Source organism: Eurosta solidaginis, chromosome 4 (genome assembly GCF_040869045.1).
Source record: "Eurosta solidaginis isolate ZX-2024a chromosome 4, ASM4086904v1, whole genome shotgun sequence".
Lineage (NCBI taxonomy): Eukaryota > Metazoa > Arthropoda > Insecta > Diptera > Tephritidae > Eurosta > Eurosta solidaginis.
In genome coordinates, this window is record NC_090322.1 from 242713276 (window position 1) to 242730403 (window position 17128).

Below are 17128 nucleotides of genomic sequence, written 5' to 3' on the forward strand. Positions count from 1 at the left end.
AACAATTAGAAAAGTGCATAAATGGGGAATTCAATAGTGTGCTTGTGAATATTGTGTTGAATCTTTATATTCTTACTAATTACTCTTTTTTCATATATATATAAACTAATAAAGATTTGTTTACATAAATACTGCAATTTTAATTGTCAACCTCACCAAGTCGTGTCGAATCATGTTTATTTAGCAGCCGATGATCTGGCAACCGCAACTTCCTCATCAATGGGGGATGGCCTAGAAGGTTCCATTGGGTCATATTAAATTGGTTCCGAGATGGTCGGGCTTATACTTTAATGATGTAAAGGACCATCAACCTCGATAACAATCCCTAAAACATTCGGAGAGTGTCTTTATCGCTACAAGAACACCAATAGCCTAAGTCTTGCAAATGATCTTAGAGATTTTACAGCCCCACACAAGAATTCACGCTTTCCTTTTCTTTACTTAAATTGACCCATCCGCAGCTTTAGCACCATTTCCTGCAGTATTTCTGAGACGAGCTTGAGAATTGCAGTAATTAGGACCTGCTTGCATTTCATGGAGTTTCAATTACACTTTACTTAATTTAGTTTATTTATTTAAACAATTATTTATTTTTCCGGCTTTAGGTCAATGTTAAATAAAACACATATGGTTTTGTTTATCTCCAATATTATTATTTATTATTACGGCTGTTTAGGCCTAAAACTTAAACTACTAAATACAATTCATTATTACAATTAATTACTTAATTCCATTGATGATGTTGTCATAACGCCAAGTGATTTCAATCAGCATATTTACTAGCATGACAAATGCGCGACTCTGGGAGCCACTCTTTTAAGGGAGGTTGGAAAGGACGTGTTTTCAATCCACCAGTGCTCCCAGCACAAGGTAACGAAATTTGAAACATATATTCACCTATATTCACCCGCCACTTTGTTTAGTAATGACGCTGTCGGAATACATGAAGATTCCGATCAGCACATCTCATGAAAATAACATGTTTCCTATCCCCCCTATTCAAACTTTTGTTTGGCCTTATTTTCGATATACATCATATTATTTTATTGTTATATTAAATGTCGGAATGCACGTGATTCCGAGCAGTCACAGCAAATATCGGCTGAAAGTACCGAATTCCAGTATTTTCTTAATGCCTATAATATTCTCAGGTATTTTGTGCCTCTCTTGCTCGGTTCTCCCAGCATAGGCTTAGATACCTAATTGTTGGCTGGTAATTAGAGTTCGATGTAACACAAAGTACGAACAAGTTCACTCCTCATTTAAGAGGTCGGAGAACAACCACGCCGACTTTTAAAAAAAAAATTTTTTAAATTAAATTATAACAAAAAATTTAATATCTTTACAGTATATGAGTAAATTATGTCAACATTCGACTCCAGTAATGATATGGTACAACAAAATACAAAAATAAAAGAAAATTTCAAAATGGGCGTGGCTCCGCCCTTTTTCATTTAATTTGTCTAGGATACCTTTAATGCCATAAGTCGAACAAACATTTACCAATCTTTGTGAAATTTGGTAGGGGCTTAGATTCTAGGACAATAATTTTTTGTGAAAAAGGGCGAAATCGGTTGAAGCCATGCACAGTTTTTATACACAGTCGACCGTCTGTCCTTCCGCTCGGCCGTTAACACGATAACTTGAGCAAAAATCGATATATCTTTACTAAACTCAGTTCACGTATTTATCTGAACTCACTTTGTATTGGTGTAAAAAATGGCCGAAATCCGACTATGACCACGCCCACTTTTTCGATATCGAGTTACGAAAAATAAAAAAAATGCCATAATTCTATACCAAATAAGAAAAAAGGGATGAAACATGGTAATTGGATTAGTTTATGACGCAAAATATAACTTTAGAAAAAACTTTGCAAAATGGGTGACACCTACGTAAGTAGAAGAAAATGAAAAAGTTCTGCAGGGCGAAATCAAAAGCCCTTGGAATCTTGGCAGGAATACTGTTCGTGGTATTACATATATAAATAAATTAGCGGTACCCGACAGATGATGTTCTGGGTCACCCTAGTCCACATTTTGGTCAATATCTCGAAAACGCCTTCACATATCCAACTACCACCACTCCCTTTTAAAATACTCATTAACACCTTTCATTTGATACCCATATTGATACCCAAATCTAGAGTCGCCCCTGGTCCACCTTTATGGCGATATCTCGAAAAGGCGTCCACCTATAGAACTAAGGCCCACGCCCTTTTAAAATACTCATTGACACCTTTTACTTGATACACATGTCATACAAACACATTTCAGGGTTACCCTAGGTTCATTTTCCAATGGTGATTTTCCCTTATTTTGTCTCCATAGCTCTCAGCTGAGTATGTAATGTTCGGTTACACCCGAACTTAGCTTTCCTTACCTGTTACTACCTATTTCTGCTCAGTTCAGTGTTAAAAACATTCATACACACTTTTTCTGCAGTCATCTCCTCTAAAGTGTATTCTGAATCAATCAGATATGTCATACCATCAACACTAAACGAGCTCGAGTAAAATTTTCTGTATCGTAACACTCCACGGGATCTGATTTTCCCATTCTTATAAAAGGTTTATTCTTAGACAGCTATGTTCTGCAGACATTTTTTCTGCGGAAGACTTGCGCTATCATTTTTTAGATGCTTGATCTTAAGTTGAAATTGCGAAACCATTTCTATCTAAATTTATGTTTTCGAAAATATTACTCTCCTAGTGATCATTTGGATGGCTCTGTTACAATAGGCAACAAGATTTTTTTTCAACCACGGTGTTGTATCCCAGCCTCCTTTTCATTTTCTGTCCTTTCATACATTTCAGCAACCTTTATTTCAAGTATGTCCCACTATTTAGGTTAAATATGCTGGAGAGTTAAATTTAAATAATATTACTTTTAATTCAATCTTTCTACTGTTTAAAACATTTCTTCCCTAAATGGTTAATTCCTTCCTAGAAGTAAACCAACCATCTGGGGTTAATTTCTTCCTGGAAGTAAACCAAACATCTGGACCATCTTCTCTAACTTCGTCTATGGTTTCGAGCAACACATCATGACAACGAGACTTTATTCATCGAGATAGGCCTTTACTTTTCAATTGCGCACTTGGTTCAAAGTAGCTCTTGTTGACAAAAACTCATTCTCTTTTCCATATCTCAAGTTTACACTTTTTTCGCTGTTTATGTTGGTTCCCAAATAGTCTTGACTCTGATGATATAACCACATTCCCGAACATCAGGATAAAGAAATTAATCGATAAGCAGTCGCCTTGAAACCTTAAATTGAGATTAAAGCTGCATAAAGGCAGAACATTTTCGTCCTGCCAATATTTATCAAAATCTTCCGGACCATCGATATTGAAATTCTCTTCATCAGTGAATATCACCAATTTCGAATCAGGCTTTCAAAACCTATGGCAAGTTTATGCTTATTAGACAGTGAGACTTTTTTCCATACACAGGTTAGGATAGGTTGAGCTGACCGGTTCATGAGCGGACCTCACATAGACTGAATGAGCTCGTAGTGTTACTAGAAATTTGTTTAACGACTATAAAACGGCTATAAAATAACTCCGTCCTCTTGGCAAATGCTACAAACTTTCTGGAACCTATGCCACTAGCTGCTTCTAGATCTGACAGCTGTATCACTCCTTATAGCTGGAGTCTTAGCTTGGCAAGCGCAGATCACGAATACAAAACGTTTTCGATGTTTTCGTCTTCCTAGCCGCACTTCCTACATCTGCTACACTGACCACGCCTAATTTAAAGTCATGTGACACAAGAAGACTTAAAGCTAGTTTAGCTCATAATTAAATCTCCTTCGGTACTCGCCGTAGGCAACGCGTAGAAATCCGCAAGTCTTTCGAAGAACTTATCTCTCGAACACTTGCAGAGCCGCTTCAACTGATATTGTCATGATCCATGCTTCTGCGCCTTAGCAGTATAGGTACGATAAGTTACTTGTAGAGCATGATTTTCGTTTGTCGAGAGGGGACTTTACTTTTAAATTGCCTACCTAGTACAAAGTAGATTTTATTGGCAAGACTGATTCTTTGCCGTATCTCAGAGCTGATGTTGTATTAATGCTGATGGCTTAATTAAGCGAAGTCGTTTACTATTTCGCAGGACGCAAATGTGATCACTCTTTGCTCGATGACAGCAGATACATCGTTTTGTTCTCATTCACCATCGAACCCATTTTTCCGCTTCTTTTTTCAGTTTGGAGTAAACAGAACATACGGCACGGGTGCTCAGGCCGATGATATCTATGTCATCATGCACGCTTTTATTGAATATTTTTCCGGGGCGGTTAAGTTCTACAACTAGTATAATTTTCTCGAGCATCAAATTAAAGAACTCGCACGATGAGGGGTCACACTGTCTGAAACCTCGTTTCGTTTCGAACGGCGCGGAGAGGTCCTTTCCAATGCTCACTGAGCTGATGTTGTTGCTCAGCGTCATTTTGCACAGCCGTATAAGTTTTGTGGGGAAACCAAATCCAGACATAGCGGCAGCTCCTTTTCGTGCTGTCGAAGACGACTTTAAAATCGACGAAGAGGTGATGTGTGTCAATTCTTTTTCGCGGATTTTTTCCAAGATTTGGCGCATTGTGAAAATCTGGTCCATGATAGGTCTGAAGCCGCACTGATAGGGTCCAATCAGCCGAATTACGGCAGGCTTCAATATTTCGCACAATACACTTGACAGGACCTTATATGCAATATTAAGAATTGGTTCCGCGATAATTGGCGCAGTTTGCAAGATCCCATTTCTTCTGGAGTGGGCAAGGAACACTTAAATACCAATCGTCGGGCATGCACTCGTCCGACCATATCTTGCAAAAAAGCTGATACATGCCCCTTACGAACTTCTCGCCGCCGTATTTGAAAAGCTTCGTAGGCAGTCCTTCCGCGCCCACAGCCTTGTTTTTTTGTAAATCTGGTTATAGCTGTTCTTACTTCGCCGCAATCGAGTATGGGGAGACTTTAATTCCATCATCATCGATTTGGAATCGGCTTCATCATCCCTGTGCGGCACATCGCTTTCTCCATTTAGGAGACCAGAGAAGTTTTCCCTCCATAATGTTGTTGTTGTTGTTGTTGTAGCGATTAGGTTACTCCCCGAAGGCTTTGGGGAGTGTTATCGATGTGATGGTCCTTTGTCGGATACAGATCCGATACGCTCCGGTAACACAGCGACCATCTCGGGAACGATTTATATGGCCAAATTGAACCTTCAGGCCATCCCTCCCTCCCCACCCCCAAGTTCCATGACGAGCTTGGGGTCGCCAGAGCCTCGTCTGTTAGTGAAACGGGATTCGCCGCTCGAAGGTGAGGTTGACAATTGGGTTGGAGAAGCTATATATTGCGCTACACAACCCCTTGAATTTCCCTCCATAATCTAAATAATCTGTGGACATCGGGTACAAGGTCGCCGTTTTCGTTTTTACGGAAGTTTGCCCCGGACTTTGAACCTTTCAACTGTCGCTGAATTTTTTGAAAAGGCGGTCGCGTGTTTTGGCTGCGCCGATATAATGGTCCAGTCGATGTTAGGTCCTCGGATCATGCGTACATTTAAAATACTGGAGGAATGCCATTCGTCTATCACAGCGTGGTCGATCTGATTGCGTATATTTCAATCGGGGGACTTGATGTATATTTTTATGCATGAACCTCGTGCCGGATATGACCATGTTTCGAGCACCGGTGAAGTCGTTATGCTCAGTTCATTAGGAAGGTTTCATTGTGTAGGCTGAACTATCCGACAGTGGGGCCAAAAACACCTTTGCCCACCCTGGCGTTAAATTCACCAAGCACGACTTTTATATGATGGCGGGGGGTAGCGCTCGTATGTGCGTCCTAAATGTTCATATAAAGCGTCTTTGACCTCATCGTCTTTCCCCTCTGCCGGTGCATAGGCGCAGATGAAAAATATATTACAAAGTTTGCTTTTATTCGGATATCGGCGAGACATTCTTTCACAGGTGCGGACGTTGGTACTTGTTGACGAAGACTCTCCCCCACACCGAAACTGCGCTTATTTGCAGGGCCACTCCAATAGATATCACAATTTTTAATCTTCTTACTTCTTTGCTTTAATTAATTTAAATATTTATTTAACCAAGCCATTATTATTAAGAAATTTTCTATTTTTGATTGATTCAAAAATTTTTATTTTAAAAAGGTAACAAAATTATTTCTAAATATTGAAATATTACAAGTAGAAAACGAGTTAAAGTATAGACATAAATAAAGTAAATACTAAATATAGACCCTACATGTACTCCCCCTCCAGTGAAACAATCAATAAAATTAAATGTTAATTAATGTTAAATGAATTTTTTTGTTGAGTCTAGTGTATTTTTGTTTTGTGTATTAGTCATTATTGTATATGTGGGTTTAAGTAAATCTATTGAAACAGTTTTTGTAGTATTACCATGTTGAATTTTGAATGCTTTATTTTGTCTGGAAATAACTTTAAATGGTCCCTTTAGTAAAAGTTTATTTTGTGTTATCAATTTCATTATTATTATTAGGAACAACTAATTCACCGGGTAGTATAATTTTTGTCCATATACAAGTTCAGCGGAAGACCATTTCAAATCTTCTTTAATAGAAGTTCGTAAACCTAAATGTGTAGAGTCGTCCGAAGCTGTAATTGCCGTTTTTAAAGTTCTATGAAATCTTTCGATCATTCCATTTGTCTGTGGATAATATGGAGAAGTGTGAATTTTATTAGCCCCTAAAAAAACAGTTAATTCAATGAATAATTTAGATGTAAATTGTGAACCTTGACCTACTATAATCTTGAGTGGAATACCGAAACGAGGAGCATAATTTGGAACAAATGTAGTTGATACTGTTTTTGCTGAAATATCTTTTAGTGGATATGCTTCTGGCCAACGTGTATGTCTATCGATAATAGTCAATATATACCGATTTTCTTTGTATATAGTCAGTGGACCAACTAGATCCATATGTATATGTCCAAATCGTCCTGCCGGTATATCAATTATTTGAAGAGGACTTTTCGTATATTAAAAAATGTTCATTTTAAAAAGGTAACAAAATTATTTTTAAATATTGAATTATTACAAGTAGAAAACAAGTTAAAGTATTAACATAAATAAAGTAAACAACTAAATATAGACCATACATTTTTTGCTTTGACGAGGACGTCAATCAGCCGAGCATCTGCGCCAATCCCATTTAGAGAACGGACATTCCAGGTGCATGTCCTCAAATCACTGTCCTTTAAACATTTGGGGGGGCCGTAATCAATTGAGGGTTATTTTCTTATCCGAGGCTCTTTTGTTTTCATTGGAGTGTGGTTTGAGGTGGTGGATCGCAAGCCCAGCTCAGCGGGGATGAAAACATTACTTGCACGTTCATATAGCGAGCCGCTAGCTCCAAAACAGATGTTCGCTTGCAGTCATTTCCCTTGCGGTATTGTAAAACCAAGTCAACAATTTGTTTAAAAATTACTCAAAATTATCAGTAAAATTCTTACTACGAAAAGTGTCCTACGAAATTGCACCATGGAAATGCTTTTTGACTTTGTTTTTCTATTTTTTCACCAAATTGCTAAGAAAAGGTTTTTTCACTGGCGCGCTGAAGATAATAGAGGAAAAACCACGAAAAATGACTTCATGCGAAACAAGTAAGGAAGGCTAAGTTCGGGTGTAACCGAACATTACATACTCAGTTGAGAGCTATGGAGACAAAATAAGGGAAAATCACCATGTAGGAAAATGAACCTAGGGTAACTCTGGAATGTGTTTGTATGACATTGGTATCAAATGGAAGGTATTAAAGAGTATTTTAAGAAGGAGTGGGCCATAGTTCTATAGATGGACGCCATTTAGGGATATCGCCATAATGGTGGACCAGGGCTGACTCTAGAATTTGTTTGTACGACATGGGTATCAAATGAAAGTGTTAATGAGTATTTTAAAAGGGAGTGGGCCTAAGTTCTATAGGTGGACGCCTTTTCGAGATATCGCCATAAAGGTGGACCAGGGGTGACTCTGGAATTTGTTTGTACGATATGGGTATCAAATGAAAGGTGTTAATGAGTGTTTTAAAAGGGAGTGGGCCTTAGTTCTATGGGTGGACGCCTTTTCGAGATATCGCCATAAACGTGGACCAGGGGTGACTCTAGAATGCGTTTGTACAATATGGGAATCAAACGAAAGGTGTTAATGAGTATTTTAAAAGGGAGTGGGCCTTAGTTCTATAGGTGGACGCCTTTTCGAGATATCGCCATAAAGGTGGACCAGGGGTGACTATAATGTGTTTGCACGATATGGGTATCAAATTAAAGGTATTAATGAGGGTTTTAAAAGGGAGTGGTGGTAGTTGTATATGTGAAGGCGTTTTCGAGATATCGACCAAAATGTGGACCAGGGTGACTCAGAACCGCTAATTTATTTATATATGTAATACCACGAACATTTATCCTTCCAAGATTCCAAGGGCTTTTGATTTCGCCCTGCAAAACTTTTTCATTTTCTTCTACTTAATATGGTAGGTGTCACACCCATTTTACAAAGTTTTTTTCTAAAGTTATATTTTGCGTCAATAGACCAATCCAATTACCATGTTTCATCCCTTTTTTCGTATTTGGTATATTATTATGGCTTTTTTTTCATTTTTAGTAATTTTCGATATCGAAAAAGTGGGCGTGGTCATAGTCGGATTTCGGCCATTTTTTACACCAATATAAAGTGAGTTCAGATAAGTACGTGAACTGACTTTGGTAAAGATATATCGATTTTTGCTCAAGTTATCGTGTTAACGCCGAGCAGAAGGACAGACGGTCGACTGTGTATAAAAACTGGGCGTGGCTTCAACCGATTTCGCCCTTTTTCACAGAAAACAGTTATCGTCCTAGAATCTAAGCCTCTACAAAATTTCACGGTCAACCATGGCTCGTTACTGGAAGACCTGGAAGGGTCTACCCTTCCCCCATGTCTTAAAAGGTGGACCGCAAATTATCTGGGTGGTCGGCAGGCATCGGTGCAATTCAGAAACGAAACATCAAAACAAAGGAGAATTAAACAAGGGGTGCCACAGGGTGGTGTCCTATCCCCGCTTTTGTTTAATTTCTACATATCTAAGCTACCTTCACCACCGGAAGGAGTCACAATCGTTTCCTACGCCGATGACTGCACAATAATGGCCACAGGCCCAGGCCCAAAGATCGATGAGCTATGCAATAAAATAAACGGCTATCTCCCTGATCTCTCCAGTTTTTTCGCCTCGCGAAACCTGTCATTGTCACCGACTAAATCTTCCGCGACCTTATTTACAACATGGACGCCCCAAATGTCGTGCAAAAACGCAAATTCTGATCACGAAATCGCTGATTTATTTGCTGAATTCTTTAAATCAACCTATTCATCCCAATGTGTCCAGTCTAATCTTTACCCATATTGCTTGGAAAGTTCTAATAATATTTTAAACCCATTTATTGATAAAGATACTGTTCTTAATAAACTTCTTGCATTGAAACCGATATCTTCGCCGGGTCCGGATGGTGTTCCTAGTTGTGTACTTAAGTACTGTGCTGTCAGCTTATCAGAGCCTATCTTTAAATTATTTAAACTGTCTCTGGAATCCGCATCATTCCCATTTATTTGGAAACAATCGTTTATTATACCTTTGCATAAAAAAGGTAGTAGGTCTAATATTGAGAACTACAGAGGCATAGCTAAGCTCTCAGCTATCCCTAAAACTTTTGAGCAGATAATTACATACCAGCTTCAATACTTGTGTAGCTCTTTAATATCACCTTGTCAACATGGTTTTGTTCATCGGAGATCAACTACTACCAACTTGCTTGAATTTACGTCTTTTGTTATGAATGGTTTTTTAGTTTGCAAACAAACAGATGTAATTTACACCGACTTTAGTAAAGCATTTGACTCTGTTAATCACGAGCTCTTAGTTACCAAACTTGATCTTCTGGGTTTTCCAGCGCCTTTATTAAGTTGGATTTCAAGTTATCTTGAAAATAGGACTCAGCGAGTTTTCTTTAACAACAATCTTTCAAAGTCGTTTGATGTAACTTCTGGCGTGCCCCAGGGTAGCCATTTGGGTCCATTACTCTTTAACCTGTTCATTAACGACTTACCAAAGGTTATATTACATTCTAGAGTTTTTATGTATGCAGATGATGTAAAACTTTGTTACACATATCTGCCTTCGAACTTGTTCTGTTTTAATCAGCTTCAGGCCGATCTGGACTCATTTCAAAGCTGGTGTACTGCAAATTTACTTTTTTTGAATTACTCTAAATGTAAGCAAATGACTTTTCACCGTGTGAAGCCGGTCCTATCATCTTATACACTTAACGGCGACCCCTTGGAGCGGATATCTATTGTTACTGATCTAGGAGTTATTTTTGATCCGAAATTAAGTTTTACCACACATATTTCAACCGCTATAAACAAAGCAGCTGGTGTATTAGGTTTTATCAAACGTTGGGCTAAAGAGTTTGATGACCCTTATTTCACAAAGATCCTTTATACCTCGCTGGTACGTCCTATTCTCGAGTACTGTTCATGTGTCTGGTCTCCGATCTATCAAATCCATGTTGATCGGATTGAGTCGGTCCAGAGACGGTTTTTAATTTTTGCATTACGAGGTCTCAACTGGGAATCAAGTACTCATCTTCCACCATACAGGAATAGACTTCTTCTAATTAATTTGCCATCTCTAGAGAATCGTAAAGTATTACTTGGCGTTATGTTCATTCACAAGCTCATCATTGGTGTGATTGACTCCCCTGACCTAATCAGTCAACTAAATTTTGCGGCTCCTACTAGGGCGTCCAGGCATTTTGTGCCTTTTCATTTACCTCTATGCCGGCAAAATTTTGCTAGAAACAGTCCCCTGCGCCATTGGTGCTCGCGGTACAATGATTTGTATAACTGCATTGGCTTTGAATGTTCGTTTGCTGCTTTACATACTGCTATACTCTTATGTTTAGCCTGATATTTTAATTTTATTTTTTCTTATACAATGCGATGTCAAATGTTTATAACATACAAATTTTCTATGTACCTTTTTTGAATTTTTTAATTTTAAGAATGGCTCTGTATTTTACATATATATCTGTCTATTACAATAATTAGTCGACCGCTTTGTGTTTGCGTCGACTTTAAATAAATAAATAAATAAAATAAAATAAAAATAAAAATATTGAACATCCACGTCGATGGCACTACGCTACCGACTGTCCTCCACCCCAAAATCTTGGGTGTGACGTTTGATCAGGATCTACATTTTGGTGCGCACGCAACCGCAATTGTTCCAAGAATTCAGAGCCGTAATAAAATCCTCAAATCCCTTGCTGGCAGTACCTGGGGAAAAGATAAAGAAACGCTCTTGACCACATACAAAGCAATTAGCCAGCCGATTACGTGCTACGCGTCACCCATATGGTCGCCAAGCCTAAAAACTACCCACTGGAAGAAACTACAGGCCTGCCAAAATACTGCTCTCAGAATCGCCACGGGCTGTCTTCTTATGTCCCCAGAACAACATCTGCATAATGAGGCGAGAATACTCCCCATCAGGGAGAGAAAGAGATGCTGACCAAACAGTTTCTGTTGAATACCCAGAAACCTGGGCATCCCAACAGACATCTGATTGACGAACCAGCACCGCCTAGGGGCCTAAGGAGTCATCTCCGTAAGCATTTTGAGGAAATACGGCACCTGAGAACCCAGCCGTATGAAGCGAAAAAACACAAGCAGGTCCTTGGTGAACTCCATAGACAGGCGTCGGACCTTTATGTCGGGAATTGCCCGGTGAATCCAGTACTTGAAGAAAAATATCCAGAACTCGCAGAAGAGGAACGCATACTCCCCAGGGAAACGCGTGTCACTCTTGCTCAACTTCGTTCTGGATACTGTAACAGGTTAAACTCTTACCTATCCAGAATCAACCCCGACATACAAAATGTATGCCCTGCTTGCAATGTGTCCCCACATGACACCAACCATCTCTTTAATTGTAATGTGGAACCAACGCCTCTAACACCCCTTTCCTTATGGTCCACCCCTGTTGAAACGGCAAGTTTCCTTGGACTCCCGTTAGAGGATATTGATGACAATTTGTGATCGGTCGCGGCTATTAGGTGGGGCGAGCATTGCTACAACAACAACAACAACAACAACAAAATTTCACAAGGATTGGTAATGTTTTGTTCGACATATGGCATTAAAAGTATCCTAGACAAATTAAATGAAAAAGGGCGGAGCCATATCACCATATCATTACTGGAGTTGAATGTTGAAATAATTTACTTATATACTCTAAAGATATTAACTTTTCTTTTAAATTTTGACTTTAAAAAAATTTTTTTTGCTAATTTTTATTAAGCATATAGTAATAAGAGTAACGTTCCTGCCAAATTTCATCATGATATCTTCAACGACTGCCAAATTACAGCTTGCAAAACTTCTAAATTACCTTCTTTTAAAAGTGGGCGGTGCCACGCCCATTGGCCAACATTTTACTAGTTTTCTATTCTGCATCATAAGTTCAACTCACCTACCAAGTTTCATCGTTTATCCGTATTTGGTAATGAATTATCGCACTTTTTCGATTTTTCGAAATTTTCGATATCGAAAGTGGGCGTGGTTATAGTCCGATATCGTTCATTTTAAATAGCGATCTTCGATGAGTGCCCAGGAACCTACATACCGAATTTCATCAAGATATCTCAAAATTTACTCAAGTTTTCGTGTTAACGGACGGACGGACATGGCTCAATCGAATTTTTTTTCGATACTGATGATTTTGATATGTGGAAGTCTATATCTATCTCGATTCCTTTATACCTGTACAACCAACCGTGATCCAATCAAAGTTAATATACTCTGTGAGCTCTGCTCAACTGAGTATAAAAATATTGGTACAATGTACCGATATAAAGTGAAAATATTGCTTAAAGGAGAGGAATGAATAATCGTTTTTGAATTTATTTCGACTTACCGGTTTCTTAGCGGCCAAAGGTTTGCTAATCAAGTTTAAATGTGGCTCAAAATCTTGTCCAAATTTTTCAATCAAACTATTTTCGGCAGCCTCTTGTGGGCATTCCTCCTGTTGTACGAGATCCCAAACATCTTCTGGCAAATATAAACTCAATGCCAGACCCACGAGGATCCCAAACACAAAATAATGATTTCTACTTAGCGCAGACCTTCGCATGATCAATTTTGTAGTACTTCGAAAATTCAATTAGAAGTAGACAATGCTATCTAAGTTGATGTTATCCCATAAGAAAAGAACACGAACTGGTTAATAAACGCCAAAACTGTGATAACTAACCCAAGAACACCATTTGAAGCAGCCAATAAGTAATAGCTAGTTGGTAATTGCAAATATCAATAGCAATGTGGTGTCTGGCACGTCTGACGTTTTCAGCTGACATTAAACTTGCAGAAAGACCATCTCAGCAGACAGGTAAAAATTATAGGCAAGCATTTGTGAAGTAGTTAAATAAATATATATTAGTTTTGTTGATTGTCGTATGATGCTGTGTTGTTGCCGTAGCCAGCAATACATTTGCTTCTGCTGCAGATGTGTCTTCGTCACCTCTGGCTATGGAGCTTGCCACTTGCTCTGCAAGCCGACACAGCACACATACACATATGGAAATATGCAAACAGCACAACACAAACACATGTGCGAAGCAAAAAACGCGCGTGCATCAACGCAACAGGCGCATGGATGGATGGCAGATCTTGAACCGGCAGACGATAAGCAAATGGTTCTTTGGCAAAAATGCAGATATTCTATTTAAAAAAAGGGACGATTGGACGAGGCACTCAAATCATATTTTTTTCTTAATATGTATTTTTTTTTTGTTATTTTTTATTCGAATACTTAATTCCTTTGCTTCTTCTTAGACACTTCCACTCTTTTTGATTTGAATTTCTTGCATTATTTTCTTTTTATTTGTATTGCCACTTGCGGGAAGAGCAGCCCATTTATTTCTTATGTTATTTAATTTGCTTTCTTCTTTGTATTTGGCATTATCACATTTTTTTATTTAGCACATTGTGCTTGGCAAATCACGTTTTATTAGTGGTTAAGCGCACTCATTTCTTTCATTTTTGATATCACTTCATTTAATTTCCATGGCAAGCACAAAGCCTTTGATTAACTTTAATTTAGGAATGAAAAAACAAAAATTAGCATTAATTAAAAAGCCGCATATACGACTAACAAACGCAATGATAGGGTCAGCAGCAGAAGCACAATCAAAAAATTGTTTTTTTTAGCGACAACACCGACAAACCGACGCTTGCAAAACACAACAGCATTCGACAACGGAATCAACAAATCTACTCACCAGTGAGTTGAATAACATTCAACTCTGTTGGTTTTGCTAATGGCGGAACCATGGCGCAACGATACAAGGTGGCAGCATGGGACAACTGATTATAAACTTTTTTTATTTGAATTGATACATCAACTTCCGACGCAGTACGATTTTGACATTTGTCCATCGAATTTACAAAAACAAAGTACATCAAACTTTTATTTATGTTTGTAGGTATGTCACCATGCTGCCACCTTGTATCGTTCCGCCCATGGCAGGTGGCAGCATGGTGACATACCTACAAACATAGATAAAAGTTGCATGTACTTTGTTTTTGTAAATTCGATGGATATATGTCAAAATCGTACTGCGACGGAAATTGATGTATCAAATCGATTAAAAAAAGTACAAATCAGCTGTCCTATGCTGCCACCTTCTGTAGTTCCGCCATTGCTGGTTTTTTCTCAGCGTATTTCAATCAGCTGGTAGAGAAGCGTGCCATCTGACGGTGGGACGTTTGAATTATAATTGTTAAATTGATCGGATTATATTATTTTCTTTTCAAATAAAGGAAATTGGTGTTATGTTGGAATTGGTATTTCTTAATGTGTAAAATATTGAATTGATTACTTGTGGAATTAAAAACCAGAGATTTTTTTATTTACATTTACTTGGCGATTAAGGGTTTTTGACTGTCGAACAAATCGCCCTAGTCGCAATTGAAAACATTAAGGCAACTCTATAACTGTCCGCTTGATTTTGGCGTTGTATAACAAATAACGCCAGCTTTCCCTGCTCCAAAATAACTGACACCAATAGAGATCAAATCTTCTTGGTGAGAAGTTCTCCATTCGTTTAATTCCAAATACGGGTGCCGAAAAGACTCATGGACTTTTTCTCTTACACTGGACCATCTAATTGTCTCTCGACAGGGTTCATGATTTTAACACATAGATCAGAGCAGGTATGATGAGAGATATATAGAGCGTTATTGACAAGAGTTATTATCTGTTTGGTTTCTAAGGTAACTTTACAGAGAAGGCACAATTTACTGAAGAAATTTGAAATACCTTAAATAAATATTATTAATGCTCCTTGGTACGCGAGGTCGATTTCTCTAATACTGCTATAAATAAATTTGAAGAAAAAACACAAAAATTATGATATTTCAGTATTGAAGGCACTAATAATCCCACTTTGATGCGACGATCAAGTGAAAACCCTTGTGATAAACTTTGATTTTCGAATTAGCGCCAGTTAACGAAACGACGAAAAAACAAGCGTGATTTTTTAAACGCTCAAAATCGATTTAATCGATAAAATGGGTTTCTTTAGATGCGAATCGAAAAAAAAACGAGTCGAATCCAGCTCTACACAACACAGTCGTTGTTTGAATTCGCTGGACTATGCTGATGCCTGCAAAAAACTCATACAGCTTGTCATCAATTCTGCGGGATGTATGTCGCCAATCGTAAAGGTGTACAATTCTTCGGAAGAGCTTATCTCACGAACACTTCTTTAGCCGTTTAATCTAATGTTGTCAGCTTCTAAGTCTTTGCGTTATATAGCAGCACGAGTACGATAAGCTCCTTATAGAGAGCTTCATTTTGGTTTGCCTACTTAGTCCAAGAGTAACATTCCATTGGACTCCGAGCAGTTCGGTTCCGCAAATGGCATAATTTGCACCAGCATCAATTTGAAGAGTTCGCAAGATAGGGATCACACTGTCTGAAACCTCCTTTAGTTTTCAACCTTTCGAAGAGGGCCTTCACAATTCTGACTGGAATGGTTGCACAGCCGTCTAAGTGTTGTGAGAAACTCATTTAGCGGCATTAAAGCAGCGGCCGTGGGTTTTGGTTTTAGTCTGGATATTGATATTCCTAGCTCGTCGATCTTGGAGAATGGGACTAATTCCACACCCTTCATCTTTCCTTGGTGCCTTATTGTTGCCAGCATCGACCAGCAGGGCAGCAGCATCTTCATCAAATCGTAGGCTTTTACACGTGCAGTGTTCGTCATCAAAAAAGGATTGTCCCATTACCCGAACATAATTGTTTATTTATTTTTAGTAACCACGCTACTGTTGGAAGCCATAATTTCGAATTAGTAAAAGACTTCGTTTATTTGGGAACTAGCATCAACACTAGCAACAACATCAGCACTGAAAACCAGCGAAGAATCAATCTTGCCAATAAATGCTACTTTGGACTAGGTAGGCAATTGAAAAGTAAAGTCCTCTCTCGGCGAACGAAAATCATACTCTACAAGTCACTTATCGTACCCGTTCTGCTATATAGGGCAGAAGTATGGACCATGACAACAGCAGATGAAGCGGCATTGGGATTTATGGACCTCTATGCGTTGGCGATGGCGAGTACCGAAGAAGATTTAATGATGAGCTGTACGAGCTATACGCAGACATCAACATAGTCTAGCGAATTAAAACGCAGCGGCTGCGCTGGCTAGGCCATGTTATGCGAATGAAAGATGATGCTCCGGCCAAGAAAGTGTTTCTATCGGAACCCGCCTATGGAAGCAGAGGTAGAGGGCGGCCCCCACTCCGTTGGAAGGACAAGGTGGAATACGATTATACTCCCTTGGTGTGACCAATTGGCGCCGGTTGGCGGAGCGAAGGAGCGACTGGCGCGCCTTGTTGGACGGCCATAACCGTTTAGACGGTTAAGCGCCAATTAAGTAAGTAAGTAAGTAAGAACTAATACCATTGGAGGTTAGTTTTAAAACTCGTATTAATGTCTTATATGAAAGGAGAGTCAGAAATCATGGAGATACACTGAAGGA

At 38.7% G+C, this 17128-nt stretch overlaps 1 protein-coding gene across 1 annotated transcript in view; it reads right to left on the reverse strand.

Annotated features, from left to right (window-relative positions):
- Positions 1-14329, reverse strand: part of Chpf (Chondroitin polymerizing factor) — an 87214-nt gene extending 72885 nt beyond the window's left edge. The window contains exon 1 of the mRNA XM_067785280.1: positions 12997-14329. Coding sequence (XP_067641381.1) covers positions 12997-13212 — 216 coding nt within the window. The 5' untranslated portion in view covers positions 13213-14329. The remainder of the gene's footprint in view (positions 1-12996) is intronic.
- Between the last annotated feature and the right edge of the window lie 2799 nt (positions 14330-17128).